The sequence below is a fragment of the Aulonocara stuartgranti genome (assembly GCF_965226115.1).
Source record: "Aulonocara stuartgranti genome assembly, chromosome: 2".
Taxonomy (NCBI): Eukaryota; Metazoa; Chordata; class Actinopteri; order Cichliformes; family Cichlidae; genus Aulonocara; species Aulonocara stuartgranti.
Genome location: NC_138940.1, coordinates 23,534,559 through 23,551,777, shown reverse-complemented (window position 1 = coordinate 23,551,777; position 17,219 = coordinate 23,534,559). Strand labels below are relative to the sequence as shown.

Genomic DNA, 17,219 nt, shown 5'->3' with positions numbered 1-17,219 from the left:
TCACACATTTAAGATGTACTCGCACAAGGTATGACTGCTGTAGCATGATTGTTGTGTGTGTGTCCCCAAAAACCCCTGCTGATTGACTCTCGCATTACTCTTTCCCTCTCTCGCTCTTTCTTTTCGATCACACGTGCTTTCAAATCGTGCTCCTTCAACTGACATTTTAGTCATTCTGTGACTCAATTAGGGAAGGGGTGACACGTTGTCCTCGCACTAGCTTGTTAATTACTTAAGAAAATGTTCACAAAGACATCTGTTGTTGAGAAAGCGTTAGAAATCCATGCGCAGCGTGCGCAAGTCCAAATGAGCTGCACCCAGGTCCAATTCTTCAAGCGAGCCGGGAAAGAGTTTGCTTAATCGCTAATCAGACAAACTGGACTTGGGGGCAAAGGAGCCTGATGCGACGCCTCCTGTAGCTGTGTTTTAGAATCAGCCTGCTTTGCTGGCATTTTAGGCATTTTAGAGCGAGACGCGCTGCCTGGTGTCAGAGAGCTGCGTTTCAGTCGGAGGTCGCGGCTCCTCCGACAGGATGAGAGCCCAAAACACACGTTTAAAAGCACCCAAGAAACACGGGGCCATTTGAAGTGGTCAGCTGTGTAATCTTAATCCAACTGAATATTTATGGAAAGAACTGAGACGCACTGTTGGGATAAAAGCAGCCATAAACCTGAAGGAAGTGCAGTCGTTTTTAGTGAAGTTTTAGAAAATTCAGAGAAGGGCATTTGTTCTACAAACAATAAAAATCATGTCGGGTAAAAGGAAAATATCAGTTTTATTTTTAAGCAAACAAGGTCTCTGATTAGGATGTAAGAGTCATGTAAGTTCAGTTCAGTTTTACATCATCAGTGTTTTTACGCCTTGTTATTGTTTCTGTGGACAGATCCGCACTAAAAGGAGGAATTACTTATCTCGATGCAGTGTTACGTCTCCGCGAATTTAGTCTGCAGTCTGTTCATTACAAGGATAATGTGTAGCTCGTTACAAAAGAGAGTTATCTCTGGATACAGTGGTGCCACTTTCCTTTTAAACGGGATTTCTGTCCTTATAAAAAAGGGTTTACAGTAGCTCAGGAGGACTTTGTACTGTTTTTCTCAACAGTCTAACTAAATCCACTGGTTGTTTGTTCTTATGCTCTGAAAGGACCCATGTAAATGCTTTTGAAACAAGAGTAAGGAGTGGTTCCATCTGTTCAGCTTTCACTTCATTTTACCGTAGGTAAGCTGTGGCATCTTTACTGCTAGCTTACAGCAGGAAAAAACATCATGATTTGGGTTAAAATCCACTTTCTACAATGATAAATGCATATGTGAAAGCTCCACTCTGGCCCCAAATGTAAAGAAAAAAAAACATGCTGTGCAACATGTTGACATTTTGAATTCATAAGCATATTAAGAATGTCCCTAACATACACAATGCTAAAAATAAGATTATCACTCAGGACTATTCTTCAGCTGCAGTGGCTGTGGTCATCTGTACTATGTAAATTAGAAGGTATTAATCTTGTTGCTTCGGCAGTGTCGCAAATTTACTCCAGGAGTCTCACAGTAATGCTATTCACTGGGATGACCTAATTGCCTCTAAATACCTATATTTCAAGTGACGGTGTTGTCTAGGCAGGAGTATGGAGGTGTAATATAATTTTGCAAAACTAGGCTAGTGTCTCAGTCAATGTCACTTTGAACTGCAGTGTAATAAATACAACACCAGACAAGCAAGAAACAAAAGAAAGTAGCATGTACAGTTTCACTGTACAACCTGTTTCAACTAACTTTGTCCACCTTGTCTCACTAGCACCAGCCCTGCCCACAAGTACTATCTGGCCATGGACCCGAGGGGGGAAGTTCTGTATGTGTCTGACACCAGCAGTCGCAGAGTTTACAGGGTGAGGAACCTCGGGCAGCCAAAAGATCCATCTCGCAATCTGGAGGTAGTTGCTGGGACGGGGGAGCAGTGTCTACCTTTTGACCAGAGCCACTGTGGAGAGGGCAGGAAGGCCACGGAAGCTGCACTCAATAACCCTCGAGGTAGGACAGCCTTCAGCCCTCCAGGTGAATATTTACAGATCTGTTGGTCGGTACACACGGATCAGTTTGGCAATATGTGGTGCATTTAGCTGGAGTCGTTGCCTTTGGCTAGAAAAACAGCCGTAAATATCAGGATTTTGATATTGGCGCGGCTTGTTACGCACCCACATTTTATGCGGACTGATTGTGCTTCAGCACATCTCACCGTTCAGTTTCATTCCAGTGCCTTAACTATCAGGATTGAGATCATTATAGGACACAAAGCTTCTATGACAATCTCAAAACGCCACACTGATAACATTGGAACAGTGATACTCTGTGTGCTTTAAACATCTTTGGTTCAATATCCATGTGAGCGAGTGATAGCATCTTTTTAAAATCATAATATTGATAAAAAGGCCTTAGATACTTTATCATGCTTTCATTACTATACTGATAAATCCATTTCAGTCGGATGCTTTTTCACAATATATTGAGTTATTGATTATTTAGATATTATATATTAAGTATGAGTGATGCTGCAGAGCTAAAAAAAAACTATAAAAGCATGTATGCTTAAGAAGAGAGCGTGGTGAGCTCTTGTTATGGAAAGTAAGTGACTCTCAAATCATTGTACCAGCAGGAAGCTGCAGCCACAGTGAAGTGCATGCAAACGGGGCTGATTAACTCACTGAAAACAGCCACAGAACGTTGAAAATTCAGTGTAACAACGATCCCAATGTTGTGCACCGCTGCCTCGGAAAAAGGTCATAAAGACCCGGTTCATGCCATGTTATTATGGTTTCTTTCTGCCTTTCCTCATCACTGTAGAGCTGGCCGGGACAGTAAAGGCTAATTACAAGCTACGAGCACGGCTGGAGTAAAGACAGTGCGGCTATGGGAAGATAACCTGTGCACACATGTAGCAGTGAGCAAGGAAAGAGAGATAGCCCTTTACAAATCTTTACAAATAAATGCAAGCTGCACAGCCAGTGTTAAACATATTCAGTATTATGGACATGGCCATTTGGTTATTGTTTTCTTTATAAATTATTTTTCCCTGCATTTTGTGTACAGGATACATTTTTGGATTTAATGTGCACAGTGAGCTCATGTTCTGTTTGTCAGACGAAGGATAATTATAGTGCAAAGTGATTAACATGACTCTTTAAATTATCCCGCCGACTTCAGAGCACGTTTCAGTCGGGTGTATACTTATTATAATGAAGCGAAAATTAGCCGTGCACCTATTGCAGGAATGACTCATGTTATGTTTTGACCAAAGTGACATTTAAAGCTTTGTTTCTCATATGATTTGTTGAATTAGCACGTGCACCACATGCCCTCAAATATTTAGATAATCCCATGGCATTAAAATTATGTTTAATTGGTTCAAAGCTCCAACTGTTCACTGCCACAAAACACCCCATCACAGTCTCACCAGCAGCCCAGCTACACGGATAGATTGATGGATTCATGCTGGTTGTGCTTTTTCACCACCCTGCCGTCATTATTTTTTATTTTTTTTATGTAAATTGATTTAACCAGGCACCACTATTATATAATGCAGTTGTTATATAGCTCCTGCCATTCATTTGTACGGTGCTAAAACTTGAAAGTTGCCTTTTAAAGTCTTTACCTAATTTACCCTAAAAAATAACAGTAATACTGTTATTTTGCTGGATTAAAAGCAGACTGTCTGCCAGGGTACAGCTAGACCTTTTCCACAGCAGACACTTTGCCATGGCACAGTAGGACCAGCACAGGTGTGACTAATAAACTAATAATCATGGCTGCAGTCCATTGAGGTGCTCTAGTTTCAGGCTCTGGTATTATGTATGCTGACTCACTGTCAGGGCTTACACTTCAATGGAATAAGGCCATTGTTAATGCTGTTCGCTGCACCTGTGCTTTTCTTGCTTTAACAACTCCAAATGTCTCTGTGGTTCAAAACACCCCACAATGTAATGACTGGAAATGGAAAGGGGAAAAAAAAATCTATTCTTCATTCCACGGACTTGTCCACAAAGCCTAATTTAGACGAATTACCAGAAAATATGTCATGAGGATGTGACTTAGAGCATGCTTTCCATCATTTTTTTTGTGCTGACTGCTCATGGTAACACAGTGCACCCTCGAAGCTGCAGTCGGCACACAAACACATGTACTTACTTAGGTTTCAGGTCGGGTTGCGTTCATGGACATTTAGTTTGTGTAAGCACCATTTTTTCACCTTTTCTTTTTAAAAAGAAACCATTAAGTTGATGAATTAAGCATAGCCTAAGTAAACTTAAACGTAAACCTAAATTACTATCACACCTGCAAACAAGTTGAAAAAAGAAATCAGGTGTAGGGATACAAACATGTGTGAGAAGTGTGTAAAAATCTTGAGCCACCCCTCGTTTCTTTATATTTTGCTTGTGATGAGCCACAGATAGCAAACTATAAAGCCTTACAGGGTGACTCAAGACTTTTGCACAGTACTGTGTCTTGCATTAAACTTGTATATGTTTAGTTTGAGTGCAAATGTGTGGCAGTATTATGATAAATCAATCAAACATCGATAAGTTTGAATCATGAATTCATTAGAAAGTAAAAAATAAAAGTTTCCAACCTTGAAACGCCAAGTTTATCATACATGACTTTTTAAGACCTCTACATCATCAGGGGGATTTTTATTTTTCATAAACAACATGTTTACAATCAGACACATGCTGTGCTCATACATGCAAATTTATATTATCAGAAGGTTGAACAAACACCTTTTACAAGGTTAGATTATAAACTATAATAACAGAAAGTTACAAAATTGTAACAAATTTTAGCATTCAATAGATTGTTTATGTGCATTAAATTAAGCAACTTACGAAATGATTAACTTATCTGCGTTTGATTCTCGGCTTTTAGGGAGAATGTTGGCAGTCGTGTCCTTGTATTTCACACAATATGTGTTTCAGATGGTCTCCTTTTGAATATACTTCAGATATTCGCTGCAGAAAATTCTACGCATTATAAACTGAAAGCCTAAATTTACCTATCTCCAAATTGTCCTGGTCTACTCCCTAAAATATTCAGTTTCAAATCCTTCTCTTTATGCACACTGTGGCTGTGGTAACAGTCATAAATTCCTGTGACGCAGAAGCGCTGTACTCTTCTGTCTCTTCTGTAGATTGATTAAATCGCCACGTTATTTTGCTCGTTTCTGGCTACAAGAGAAATATTTTTATCTTGTTCCTAGGGCAAGGGAAGTTTGATCTTTGTTAAAATGACAATAATAGTTCAACTAATAGGGTAAGCATGGCTTCCCCTGGCTTACAGGGGGAGAAAGCACTTGTAGGCATAAACTTAAACCAGAATATGCCTGTCATATTAAGCGTTTCTAATGCACAGAAGTCTGCAGATTTAGTTTTTCATTCCCTCCTAGCTTTAGCCGGGTTCAAGCAATTTAAATTAATGCACATACATTTCAGACATTAAGCCCGGGGTGTTGATTTGAATTGGTTAATCGTTCTGCCCTCACTTATTAGCTGACAGGAGTGGATTCCAGCTTTTCCTGCTATTGTCTGCCATTGCACGACTACATTTTAATTCCTTTTGTTCTGTCCTGGCTGTGAGCTGTAGCAAATTTAACTGGTCTTGTCTGACTTTTGTCATCAACCCACAGAATACCTGGGGTTAGGGATTTTTTTTTTTTCTTTTCTTTTGGTCCCTTACACTCATAGCAGTTTGGACAATAGTGGTGAGAGAAACAGTCTTCGTCTATAAAGCGGTGCTGAATGTGTTTATTGTATATAGTGCTGCAAAATGTGTTCCAAAAGAAGAACGACAACAGATGGTGTGACCTCCGCAGGCTGATATAACCTCAATATCATAGCGACAGAAGCCTAAATGTGCAGAGAAACTGCAGCAAGTTCTCAGAGATTCTCACAACAGCTTATCTGTATGTGTAAGAATCTGAGCTGTTTTAAAAACACAGAGAAGCAAACACAGACTACTGATTTAATTTATTTTTCTGTTAATGTTCATCTGCGTCTTCACATTGCAGAGATCCATATTTTTGCAAGCGTATGTTGACAATTCATCTCAATTTAGCCGTCCTTCACACCCACACGTTATATCGTTTATTCTGTGATGTACTGTGCACCGTGACTGTATGCACAGACAAAGGGTGATGCAAATATAACTGCACAAGTACAGCTCCAGGTTGCCTACTGACTAATGCTACAGTTTGCAGTAAAGCTCGAGCGCTCGTATGCAGAAAAAGCTGCAGTTCACTTTATTTGGTCAGTGACTCTGAACTCAGAGCGGATTAAAATCAAATGTCATATGCTACATCAGTTGTCCTCCAGGATGTCACACTACAAAGGTTAAAATGGCAGATTTTTTGTTCCTGCCTTCCAGCGTTCAGTCTCCAAGTGTCACGGGAGATTTTTTAGCCACAGGCCTGTCACTCAGGTTACACCCACAGTCCTGCAAGGCCTGTTCTGTCAGTCATACTCAGCGTGCGCCTGCGACGCCGTCCGACGTCGGAGGCAGACAGCCGGTCGATACAGAGCGCAATAAATAAACGTAGCGTGCCTCCGTTCTTTAAATGTCACTAAACACAGGGAAGCTCCAGGTTTGATGGGGGATGTTTGATTTTAATTTCCTCCATCTTCTGGAGTTCATTCAGATATATAAAAGCGACGAGAGGAGGAAAAAAGAGAAACAAGAAGATGATAAGCGAAAAAGATCGCGGTTGACTCGTACTACCATTTGACACGTGATCTGTGGCCTACTGCTCTGTATATACGCGCTACTTACACCTTAGAACATGCCATATCTCTGCCTTCGTGCAGTAATAGAATATTCTGTCCCAAGACTCCTCTTGTTCACTCAGGGTGCGGTAATTTATACTGACTCATTGGAGTTCACAGAGTCTCTTCTGTGGCTATTGTACTCCTACTAACCAGCTCTTATAAAGGATCTAGAGATTTCTGCCTGGAGCCCCTCGGTTCGCTGTCATCTATCTGCCACAGCCCACACTCCCCTCCTCCCATCACCCTCTCTCCAATGGTAATGAGTGGTAGACTTCACAGAGAAATAGCTGTCCCCTTCTTTTTTGAAGTTGTGTCTCTGTGATTCTCCAGCATTGATCTCGCCTCTCGTCCTCTGGTGAGCTCCTCGCTCCAAATTAGCACCTTCCTCTTTTTTCCTTACTTCTTCCATCTGTTTTTCTCCCCCCCACCACCAATCGCGTCGATGAATCACCCCCGTGCCCCGGTGTTCAAATAGCAGCGGTAGGCCTGCTGCGACACATAATATTGTTGCAGCACGGCAAAACAGTTGTTAAACAGTAATCCATAATTTTAATTTAGCTGACAGCGTTGCGATGTTGCAGAGCGTTCTCGCTTATAGTCCCCCCCCTCACTCCGCCCCACAATAACCTAAGCTACAGGGATTATCGTGTGTCCTTCAAACATTCACTTATGAATACAAGATCTGGGGCATTGTTTGGAGCTGGCTGCACATTTGCTTCTGCAGTCAATTAGCTTGGTAAATAAAAGGCCTTGCTCCATTTAGGATGGATCCCATGTCTGACATGAAAGAGGCGTCAATCCCTCAGGAACAGGAACAGCCTTGGCTCACATTTTAGACTAATTCCGTTCACAGCGTAAAGGGGTCCCTTTTTTTGTTTGTTTGTTTGTTTTTTTAAGCAATCGTCCAATAAAAGACACACATATGTAAAAATAGCAGAGTGTTCTGTTTCTTTCATGTGTTGGTTTGGACAGAGGACTTCAGAGGGAGTCCGGTGATTGAAGGTTTAGTTGTTGGCGGCTGCAGTGTGCAGGTCTTATCTTTAATTTGTTGACTGGTCCCAGGCAGCAGAGCTGACATCCACAGAGAGAGGTGTGCGCGTCTATGCGCGTGCACGTGGTGGTGGGAGCACTTGCATTGTCAGTCTCTCTTTCTGACCCACAGGGGGCAGACTAATGCCCTTATCAGAAGCTGACATGCTGCCACCACATTTCTCCCTGTGCCCTGTCGGCCCGCTCTCTCTCCCCTCCCCTTTTTTCTTTTCTCTTCTCCACTGCTTTCATTCAGTCCCTTTCTTTGCAACTCTCTCTCTCTCTCTCTCTCTCTCTCTCTCTCTCTCTCTCTCTCTCTCTCTCTCTCTCTCTCTCTCTCCCCCTCACACTGACAGACACATTTGTCCCCCATCTCACTCGGCAACACAGCTGCGAGGCACGCCATCGGTGATGAGATAGCGGGGCCTGGTTGCCGAATGAAGCTGTGGGGTTTAAACTGGTTGCGGTTATTTGCATGTTGAACAGCCTGGGTGTGTTTAAAAAAAAAAAAAAAAAGAAAAAGCGTCAGAGCCATGGGTTAATACGCTTCACGTGGCACAGAGCTGCTCAGAGACCACGACAGCCAGGCTTTCATGCTGTACAGTAGCTGTCTTGGCTGGTGGTTGACATATAAGCAGCTTAGGTGAATGAATATCTTCACACACTGGGTGCTGGTCTCATTAACAGAAATAGCTGGAAACGCAGCAGCGCGCGCAGGATCACTTCCCAGTTTGTTTCAGCAGCGGTGAATCAAACGGTGCTTCGCTGTCAGCCAGGCCGCACTCAAACCATTAACTCAGCAAACACTGGTCCCCTGCCTCTGCTCAGGCAATGATGCCTTATGAGTGGTACTGTCCTTTAACTGCACCGCTCTAATCGCTGCGGCCTGCGTTCCACTTTTCTTAAATCTGCTGCTTCCCAAAACTGTGTTAGCGAGAGGCAGTGAGGGAAGTTCTGAGGTCTCCTACGGCTGTGAGGCTGGTCTGTGCCAGCTGCTCCGCGTTATAGCAGCGGAATGAAAATGCCATTGTTATTCTATCAAGTAAATACAGGCCCAGTACTGCCGATACCAACGCTGAAACTAATAACATGTCACAGTAACAGTGTGTCGTGATTTATGAGATGAATAATAATCAATTAGCAAATTCTAAACACATTTTAATGACCTGTAGAATACTGTAATTGTTACTTTCCGCATTAATTAGTTAATGCAACAAAACACAACTTTTAGCTTTTCATGTATTATGAAACTCTGTTTTTTGTCCGTCTCTAAAGCACTTTGGGTCGACTTCTGTTGTTCTAACTTGCTTCAGGCTATAAACAAAACAGATCTCACAATCAACAGGAAAAGGTTCTGACATTTTTCATAGTTCATGTTTAGGGATATTGTTTCTTTTCTAACAAAATAACTTATTTAACATGGCTATAGACAGGCTCAGAGTATATTCAATTAAAATAATACATTCTGTTATTTGAATGTCTGAATATAGTCTATAGATACTCAAATCTGCTAAAGTAACAGCTATGATGACCAACAGCACTTAATGATAAAGAGACCAGAGTAGGGAGGAGGGGGTGGAGTAAAGTGTAGCTGCACGAGATGAGCAGTGTTTGTGGAGACACGTCTCCTGTTCTGCTGAACTTAGAGGATGGAAACAAACTAAAGTATTGATCCGGTTATGCTAATGTACATCCGAACACCAATACCAGCACTGCATTGATACTATAAATTAGATTGATCCACTGCTACTGCTATAGAAGTAGATAGATTGAAATATTATTATTGTTGGTATTGGTATTGGTATCGGATCAACACTAGCATGATAGGAACGATACTTTCGTATGTTTCCAACCTCAAAGTTCAGCATGTAGGACACTGAATCGTGTTAAATAAATAATTTTTGTGGGAAAGAAAAAAATATACCTCAAACATGCACTGTGAAAAATGTCTGAAGCTTTTTCTGCTGGCTGTCACGTCTGTTTTATTTATAGCCTACAGCACATTTAAACAACAGAAGCCGACCCAAGTGCTTCAGAGACAGGCGTATTTACCTTCCAGGTCTCCAAAAAAAGCCCAGTTTCAAATACACAAAAAGTTTGTGTTAACTAATTATTGTGAGAAGCAAAATTCACAGTGATTTCATGAATGATGATTCACCTGGCATAGTGCTGGTGTTGGTATGGACCTGCTTTTACTTGGTGTAATTACTGGGTACTGGACTGATGCCGTATCACACAGCACTAAAGTGAAGTCCTACGGCAGGGTAGCTGATCTGTGCCGGCTGCTCTGTGTTATGACGCCGGAATGAAAATGCCATTGTTATTCTACCTCTGGCTCCCATAGCATTTAGTGCAGAGAGACAGTTGCACCTCGCAAAACAGGAGAGCGGATTAAATTGATAGAGAAACAGAGGGAGCTCAGGACCGAGGGAGGAGGAGAGTTAAAGATAAAGCGAGTGCAGCCGAGAATGAAAAATAATATGACATTAATAGAGAAAAATTGAAAATGGAGAGAACCAGAGAATGCATGAAATGGATGAGGAGAGAAATAGAGCGAGAGTGGACTGAGTGTTTCGCATCCAAATCCGACAGCATGCAGCAGTCCCACTCCTCATCTGCATATTAAACTGGCCCTGTGGCTGCTTTCCCACTCAGTGGGTCAACTATCATTGTTTTTGTTGGTTTAAACAGAGCGCTGTTTCACAAAAACAAGGGCATATGATAAGTCACACTGCGTTTTTTGAACTCAAAGATTCGGTTCGTGTGTGAGCACGTGCACGTGCGCGCACAGCCTGCCCCCGTGTTTCCTTTCGCATTGACCGAGCTTTTGTCTTTGCCCCTGGACATTCCTGCATTAATGATACACACATGAATTAATCACACAGCAAGGCAAACAGCAGCATACTCTATGATAATGCAAAATAGAGGAGACGCCATTGGGTCATGCTAGTTCTACCGCAGCTCGTTTTCACACTGCAGCATCCATGATAATTAGGAGAGCGGCGGCGGTTTTGTCGAGGCAGAAATGCATCGTTGAGCAGCCACAATATGAAACTGTGCCAGAGACTCATTTTCTCTCAGAAATAATGCTAAGAATATAGCTGCCAGCGGCAAATCTGGAGGGCCAAGCAAAAGAGCGTGAGGCAAGGCACATAGCAACGCAGGTACATCAGGACTTTTTCAGCAGGTGAGCCAAGTTTGACATAGCTGGGGAAAGAATTGCAGACACATGGCCCGTGTCATGTCTGCATTTTTACTGCTGACTTTGTCGCTGTATGAAACAGTGACAGGCCCTGCTCGACTGCATCGCATTAAAAGATAACTCTGGGTAAATAATGCATGCAGCCTCACTTTATGCCGCGTGTTTTTCTGAAAATTTCCAGCTGACCCACTGCCACAAGTCACACTAGGCTCTTTCCAGATGGTCTAATGAAACACTTGACAATAAAAAAAACACTAGAGCTCTGATGCTGAATGTTCTTTCAGTCACAGCTAAACAGCTTGGGTTTTTATGAACATATACACAGAGAGAGAAAGTCAGTTTTTTAGTTTTCTGTCAGTGCTTTTCAAATAGGCTTTAACTGCTGATCTGGTAATACTGGTGACCAACACGTTGTCATCAGTTTAAGTGGGAATCAGTTTTGCACCAGTTATAAGAGCTGAAGTGCTTTGGACTGCACTGGACTGCTAATAATACACAACTGTTAATAATGTAATCTAGAAACTGTAAAACTGCCACTTTCAGAAACTGTAAGTTCTGTTTGTCTGTGGTCAAGAGAACGCCGCTGCTCTGCACTGTCAAACAAATGTCAAACTTTCTGTTTGGGTTTGTCTTTCTGGGACTCAAGTCCCACAGGGGGCATCCTGGCTTTGTGACAAGGTCACGCTACTTTGGCGTTGTCATTATTTATGAGAGGTAAAGACGTTGCTTGTCAGGAATTGTTGACATATGTCATTTAAGCATCTGAGCAATGTTTTCATGCTTTTGCACTGGTGACAGCTGTGGCCAGAACTGCTGCATTTAAGGACTTGTCTGTCTGCTCTCATGAAAGTGATATTTTTGGTGCGTCTTTAGGGAATTTAAGTGAGTTTTTCGGGATTCTTCTAATATGGTAGAAATATTTACGTGTAAAAAAGCCACCCTGGCCTAAGAAAAAGTACATAGTTCACAATAACTGTTAGCTAATCACGACAGGATGTTACACAAATGTCAGATGGCATGAAAGATGAAGTGATGTTCAGATTTCAAAGGTGAAAGGTCAAATTCACTCTGTAGCGTTTGGAGAAAAGACACTCTTCTGGCCCTTCCTCGCCAACATCACTCAGATACTGGACTGATGTTAGTAATCTTAGGGATTCACCGCGAAATCTGTACTGTAGATAAAAGCATTTATGTTTTAGAAGCTGCAGAACTCCATATTTGGAGGATTTTCTGCTTTCGTTGGTTCAACATTGTGTTTTGTTCAGAATTAGCCTTATGTATAAAACTTACAGGGATGTTAACTCCAGCCTGACTGGCTGGCTGAGGCTTGCAACCAGTCCTAGACTTTCTGGTGAAGAATGCTTTGAGTTTGATTAGACAGCTCTTTTCAGCTCCTTTCAGACAGAATGAGGACTTAGCTGTCAGTCAACAAAAATAAGTTCAACAAAACTCCAAACTGTGGATTTTTCAGTTTATTATATTTGCTAAAGTACATTCGCCTGGACCTCTGCTGGCCTTCTGTACAGTCCTAAAGAGAACACTTTTCAATAGATGCATGCTACAGCATCCACAATGTGTTATTCTGCATGAGTAATAGCAAGTAATGTGAAATGAGTCTGATTTTTTAAATTATGATTGGACAAAGTCATTTACTGAAACAGCTTTCTTTGCTGCCTTACAATAAATGCAGATGGATTTTGTATGTAAAGTGACCTTGGGTTTCTTGACAGGTGCTAATTCTGATTTAATATTCTGATTTTTATTATAAACCCTTTGGAAGATTTTAAAATTTTTCAGTCGGGTACTTTAATTCATAGTGTGCCAAAAACATTTTGGAGCTTCAGAAATCCCTTACAGGGGAGAATATATATACTCCTCTGTCGTCACACACATAAGGACTTGAGTGGGATCCCATTCTTAATCTATAGGTTTTAGTATAATGTTGGCCCACCCTTTGCATCTATAACAGCTTCAGCTCTTCTGGGGAGACTTTATGCAAGTTTTAGGAGTGTTTATGGGATTTTTTTTGACCATTTTCCCAGAAGCTCATTTGTCAGGCACTGATGTTGGAAGAGATGCCCTGGCTCGCAGTTGTTGCTCTAATTCATCCCAAAGGTGTTGTGTCAGGCTGAGGTCAGGACTCTGTGCAGGCCAGTCAAGTTCTTCTACACCAAACTCACTCATCTATGTTTGTATTGATCTTGCTTTGTGCACTAATGAGCAGTCATGTTGGAACAGGAAGGGGCCATCCCCAAACTGTTCCCACAAAGTTGGGAGCATGATGCTTGGAGCATGATGCTTGGTGATGTTGCTTGGTGATGTTGCAGCTGCTCGGCCATGGAAACCCATTCCATGAAGCTCACTGATCTTGCGCTAATCTGAAGGTATCGTGAAGTTTGAAGGGCTATAGTGACTGACTCTGCAGAAAGTTTTCGACTTCTGAGCACTATGAGCCTCAGCATCTGCTGACCGCACTCTGTGATTTATGTGGCCTAGATGAGTTGCTGTTGTTCCCAATTACTCCCACTATGTTATAATTCCATTAACAGTTGACTGTGGAATATTTAGTAGTGAGGAAATTTGCCTGGTGCACAGGTGGCATCCTATCACGGTACCATCCTGGAATTCACTCAGCTCCTGAAAGCGACCCGTTCGTTAACAAATGTTTGTAGAAGCGCTCTGCATGACTAGGTGCTGGATTTTTTATGGGTTTATATGGGATTTGGATGGGTGGGTGAATACTTTTGGCAGTTTGGTGTAAAATCGGTGGGATTTAGTTGTTGACTAACACATAGAATAGAGCATTCCACACAATATATTTTATTTATTGCCATAAATGGTCCCCGACAGTGACACATTACACCTTTAACATTTCTAGCAAACTTTTTTGCTGACCCATTGACTCAGGGTTTCAGAGACCTGGTAGTCCTCAGATCTAAGAGTATTAAAACATGAGATGGAATTCATCTAATGGTAGTAGAGGGATGGTCAGTTGAACTTTATTTTTTAGCTGAATCAGATAGATGAATCAGGCTTATCTGGGATTACTTGGAAGAACAGGGACTGCTTTCAAAAATTATTCATGCTACGTTCTGATAAGGTCAGGGTCATCGGAAAACTGATATTCTGAGAAGAAATTGTCTGCTGTCAAGGTATACACAGGACAAAAGAAAGTACGATTATACACTAACAACAAGGCTCTGCCTTTACAATGCCTCCTATTCAAGCAATAAATAGGTGGTACGCTATAGAGACTGACAGCTACCTTGTTTGTAGTCGGAGTGTGTAGAGTAGCTTCAGAGAGATTACAGAAGCTCACTGTGTGTGTAATGAAGCGCAGAGTCAATAAGACATGCAGGCTTAAGGCCAAGGGCTGAGCCTTTGCGCCAAAGGTGCAACATGTGTGCCAGTCAGCAAACTTGTATATGCTCGTTTTTGATTGACAGGCCGCTGGTCGCCGGACTGTCTGTGTTTCCGATTCTGAAGGGACAGGCAGTTAGTTATGGAAGCCTCGTTAAAGGTATGTCAGGCTGACAACGTCAGTGTGATCATGGGAAATGTGACACACGTGTCCCTTTAACTGGTCGGGATGGCCACTGCTGGCAGCTGGCCTGTCAACCTCCACTGGGAGCTTGGCACACTGACAGGAGGAGTGGAGCTTTGCTACCGCGGAGGAATAAATTGCATTTACTTGAGGTGAAAGCCCAAAATACGGGTGATACACACAGATGGACGCATTTGTCTCGGTCACGGGGGTGGAGGGAGTTCTGATGAGAGGGGAGAGAAAGTAAACTCGTGCTTGCTGTTAGCCAGTCAGTTCTTTAGACGTACTGGGCAGAAAGATGAAAAAGCGGAGCGATGGTAGCGGACGTACTTGCACATAGCAGTTTAGCTGAATCTCCCTGTGTGAGAGTGGGGGTCAGCAGCTGTTAAAGGGGTGGAAAAACAGAGCCAGTAATTGTTCACACCTGGGCACTATTATCACCTGCAGCTCTCCAAGAGTCCATTTGTCACATCTCAACCCGAGGATGTGCTCACACAGTTGTTTGGGAAAACGATGAGGCAAAATCTTAGATGGCTGTGATAGAGACTACACTGGTGCTGCCTCTGGCTAGGACACTGGGATGTCTTTGTACGTGGGATACTTTGTTTGGGTGGAAGCTGCATAGATTTGCACTCTATAGTAGTTTTCTGCCGCTCTTCCGTTTGCTTTTTTTCAGATGTCAGAACATTTGTTCCTCCCATCTGATCCCACTTCCTGTTTTTTGTTGCTGTTTTTTCTTTTTTGTTGTTGCCATTTTCATGGCATCATGCAATATTGCCACGATGGCGTGTTTGGGAAAAGAGCGCCTATTGATAGACCTTCTTGTGTTTTGTTTGATGTTCTAAACAGTGCGACATAATCTGCAAGACACTCGCACAGATCCCAAACCCCTCAGCCTTTCATGGAGCTTTCTAGTCCAAAGCATTTCAATTGCTTTTTATAATTGAGTTTGTCTGCCGCTTCTGTGATTGCTTTGGATCTCTCTTTTGCTATCAAACAAGGCAATTACCACCGAATCGCATATTTTTCTGAAAAAGAAAAGGGAAAAAATGTTTATTTGCATGAATATTAGCATGCAACTAATTCAAAATCTCCTTTCAGGTCTCTGCGTGCGAGAATTCCTCGCCTCGCCATACATGTGTAGTTGGGAACTATACCAGCTCAAAATAAAGGAGAACGCTATCAATAATTAATTAATGCGGGTTAATATGTTAACAAACTTATAGTGGTTGGTAATTAGATGAGCCACAGTGTCTGATTCAGACTTAATTACTAAGCCACTGTCTGTTCTGTGGGGCTTCAATGAATAATTAATTACAAGAAGCATGAATTATTTCTGCTTACCAAAGATCCACAAGAAATACACGCCTCTGCTATTTGGTATTGATCGATAGAACGTGTTTGATTGGGGAAATAGGAGCAACTATAGCACAGCAGTTAGGAGATGAGCATGTCATAGATTATAGAGCCGTTTGCTGCAGAAGGTGCAGGATCGGGGACTGATTGCAGCACTAGCAAAATGTGTACAGCACAACTTTTTCTTCTTTGCACAGGTGTGCAATCAAACATTGTGTGAAATGAACACATTTGGACTCACACATATACCACAGAGTGCACAGAGGCGTTTCACAATTCTGAAATTGAATGAGGCGGTTTATTTTCCCTCCTTTAGTGCACATGGGCGACCCAAGTGTCTTGATGAAAGTTGTGCGTGCGTGTGTGTATCTGCAGACGCTCTGATTTACCCGCTCTATATTTGCATATGCACAATGTGATTAACTGCCAAGCCTTATCTTTTCCGCCTAGCTTCTTCATTGCATGCATTGCGCGCACACAAACACTCACACACCCACAAGCTGCCGCGAACATGTGCACACATTCACACTTTTACGTACCGGCAGCGTTGTGTGTTTTCAAGGAGAAATGGTGAAGGTGAGGTGCAAACCACACAGCAAGCTAAAGACTCTGAGACAGTCTGTTATTCAGCTTCACTCACAATTGGACTGCAGCAGTTAGTGAACCCTGCAGGCTTTCCCCAGCTAATGTGGTTGACTTTATTTATGGCCAGTGTGCCTCGCTTGGGCCAGTCGTGCAGGTGAAACTGTCTATCGCTCTGCATTCAGTTGTCAGTCACATACAGTTACTTTGTACAGAAATGCCACGGGCCATAATCAGCTCCAGCTCGCATCATTTACTGTAGATGTTGTAATAATATGTCAGTCCATGTCATTAACACTCACTGGGCCTGGGGGATACGGGAGGGCAGATTGAATGGCTTACACCTCGGGCTGCTGGCACCCTGTGTGTGTGTGTGTGTGTGTGTGTGTGTGTGTGTGTGTGTGTGTGTGTGTGTGTGTGTGTGTGTGTGTTCCTCTCCCCCGTGTGTTGTGCTGTGATTGTGTGGGTGCGTCAGAGTTTTCATATATAAACGAAACTGTGCAAATTATGCTTTCTTCTCCTGTTTACCACATCCCTTTACATTGTGTTTCTTCTGTACATGTACGTGCTGGTTAACTGCCTGTCAGACACTGATGTGTGTGTGATTTTACGTTTCTTCTCTCTTTCGTCTATAGCAGCACCTCTTTTGGCAGCTTTGCTGTCAATGTTTGAAAGGTGAAAGTACTGTTAAGGAAAACTTG

The 17,219-nt window shown here is 42.4% G+C and overlaps 1 protein-coding gene across 3 annotated transcripts in view; it reads left to right on the top strand.

Moving 5' to 3' along the window:
- The window catches only part of tenm1 (teneurin transmembrane protein 1), a 200,713-nt gene that overhangs the window by 150,939 nt on the left and 32,555 nt on the right, over window positions 1-17,219 (top strand). For all 3 annotated transcript variants that reach the window (XM_082558044.1, XM_082558043.1, XM_082558045.1), the window contains one exon: window positions 1,795-2,027. In XM_082558044.1, the coding sequence (XP_082414170.1) occupies window positions 1,795-2,027 (233 nt within the window). The remainder of the gene's footprint in view (window positions 1-1,794; window positions 2,028-17,219) is intronic.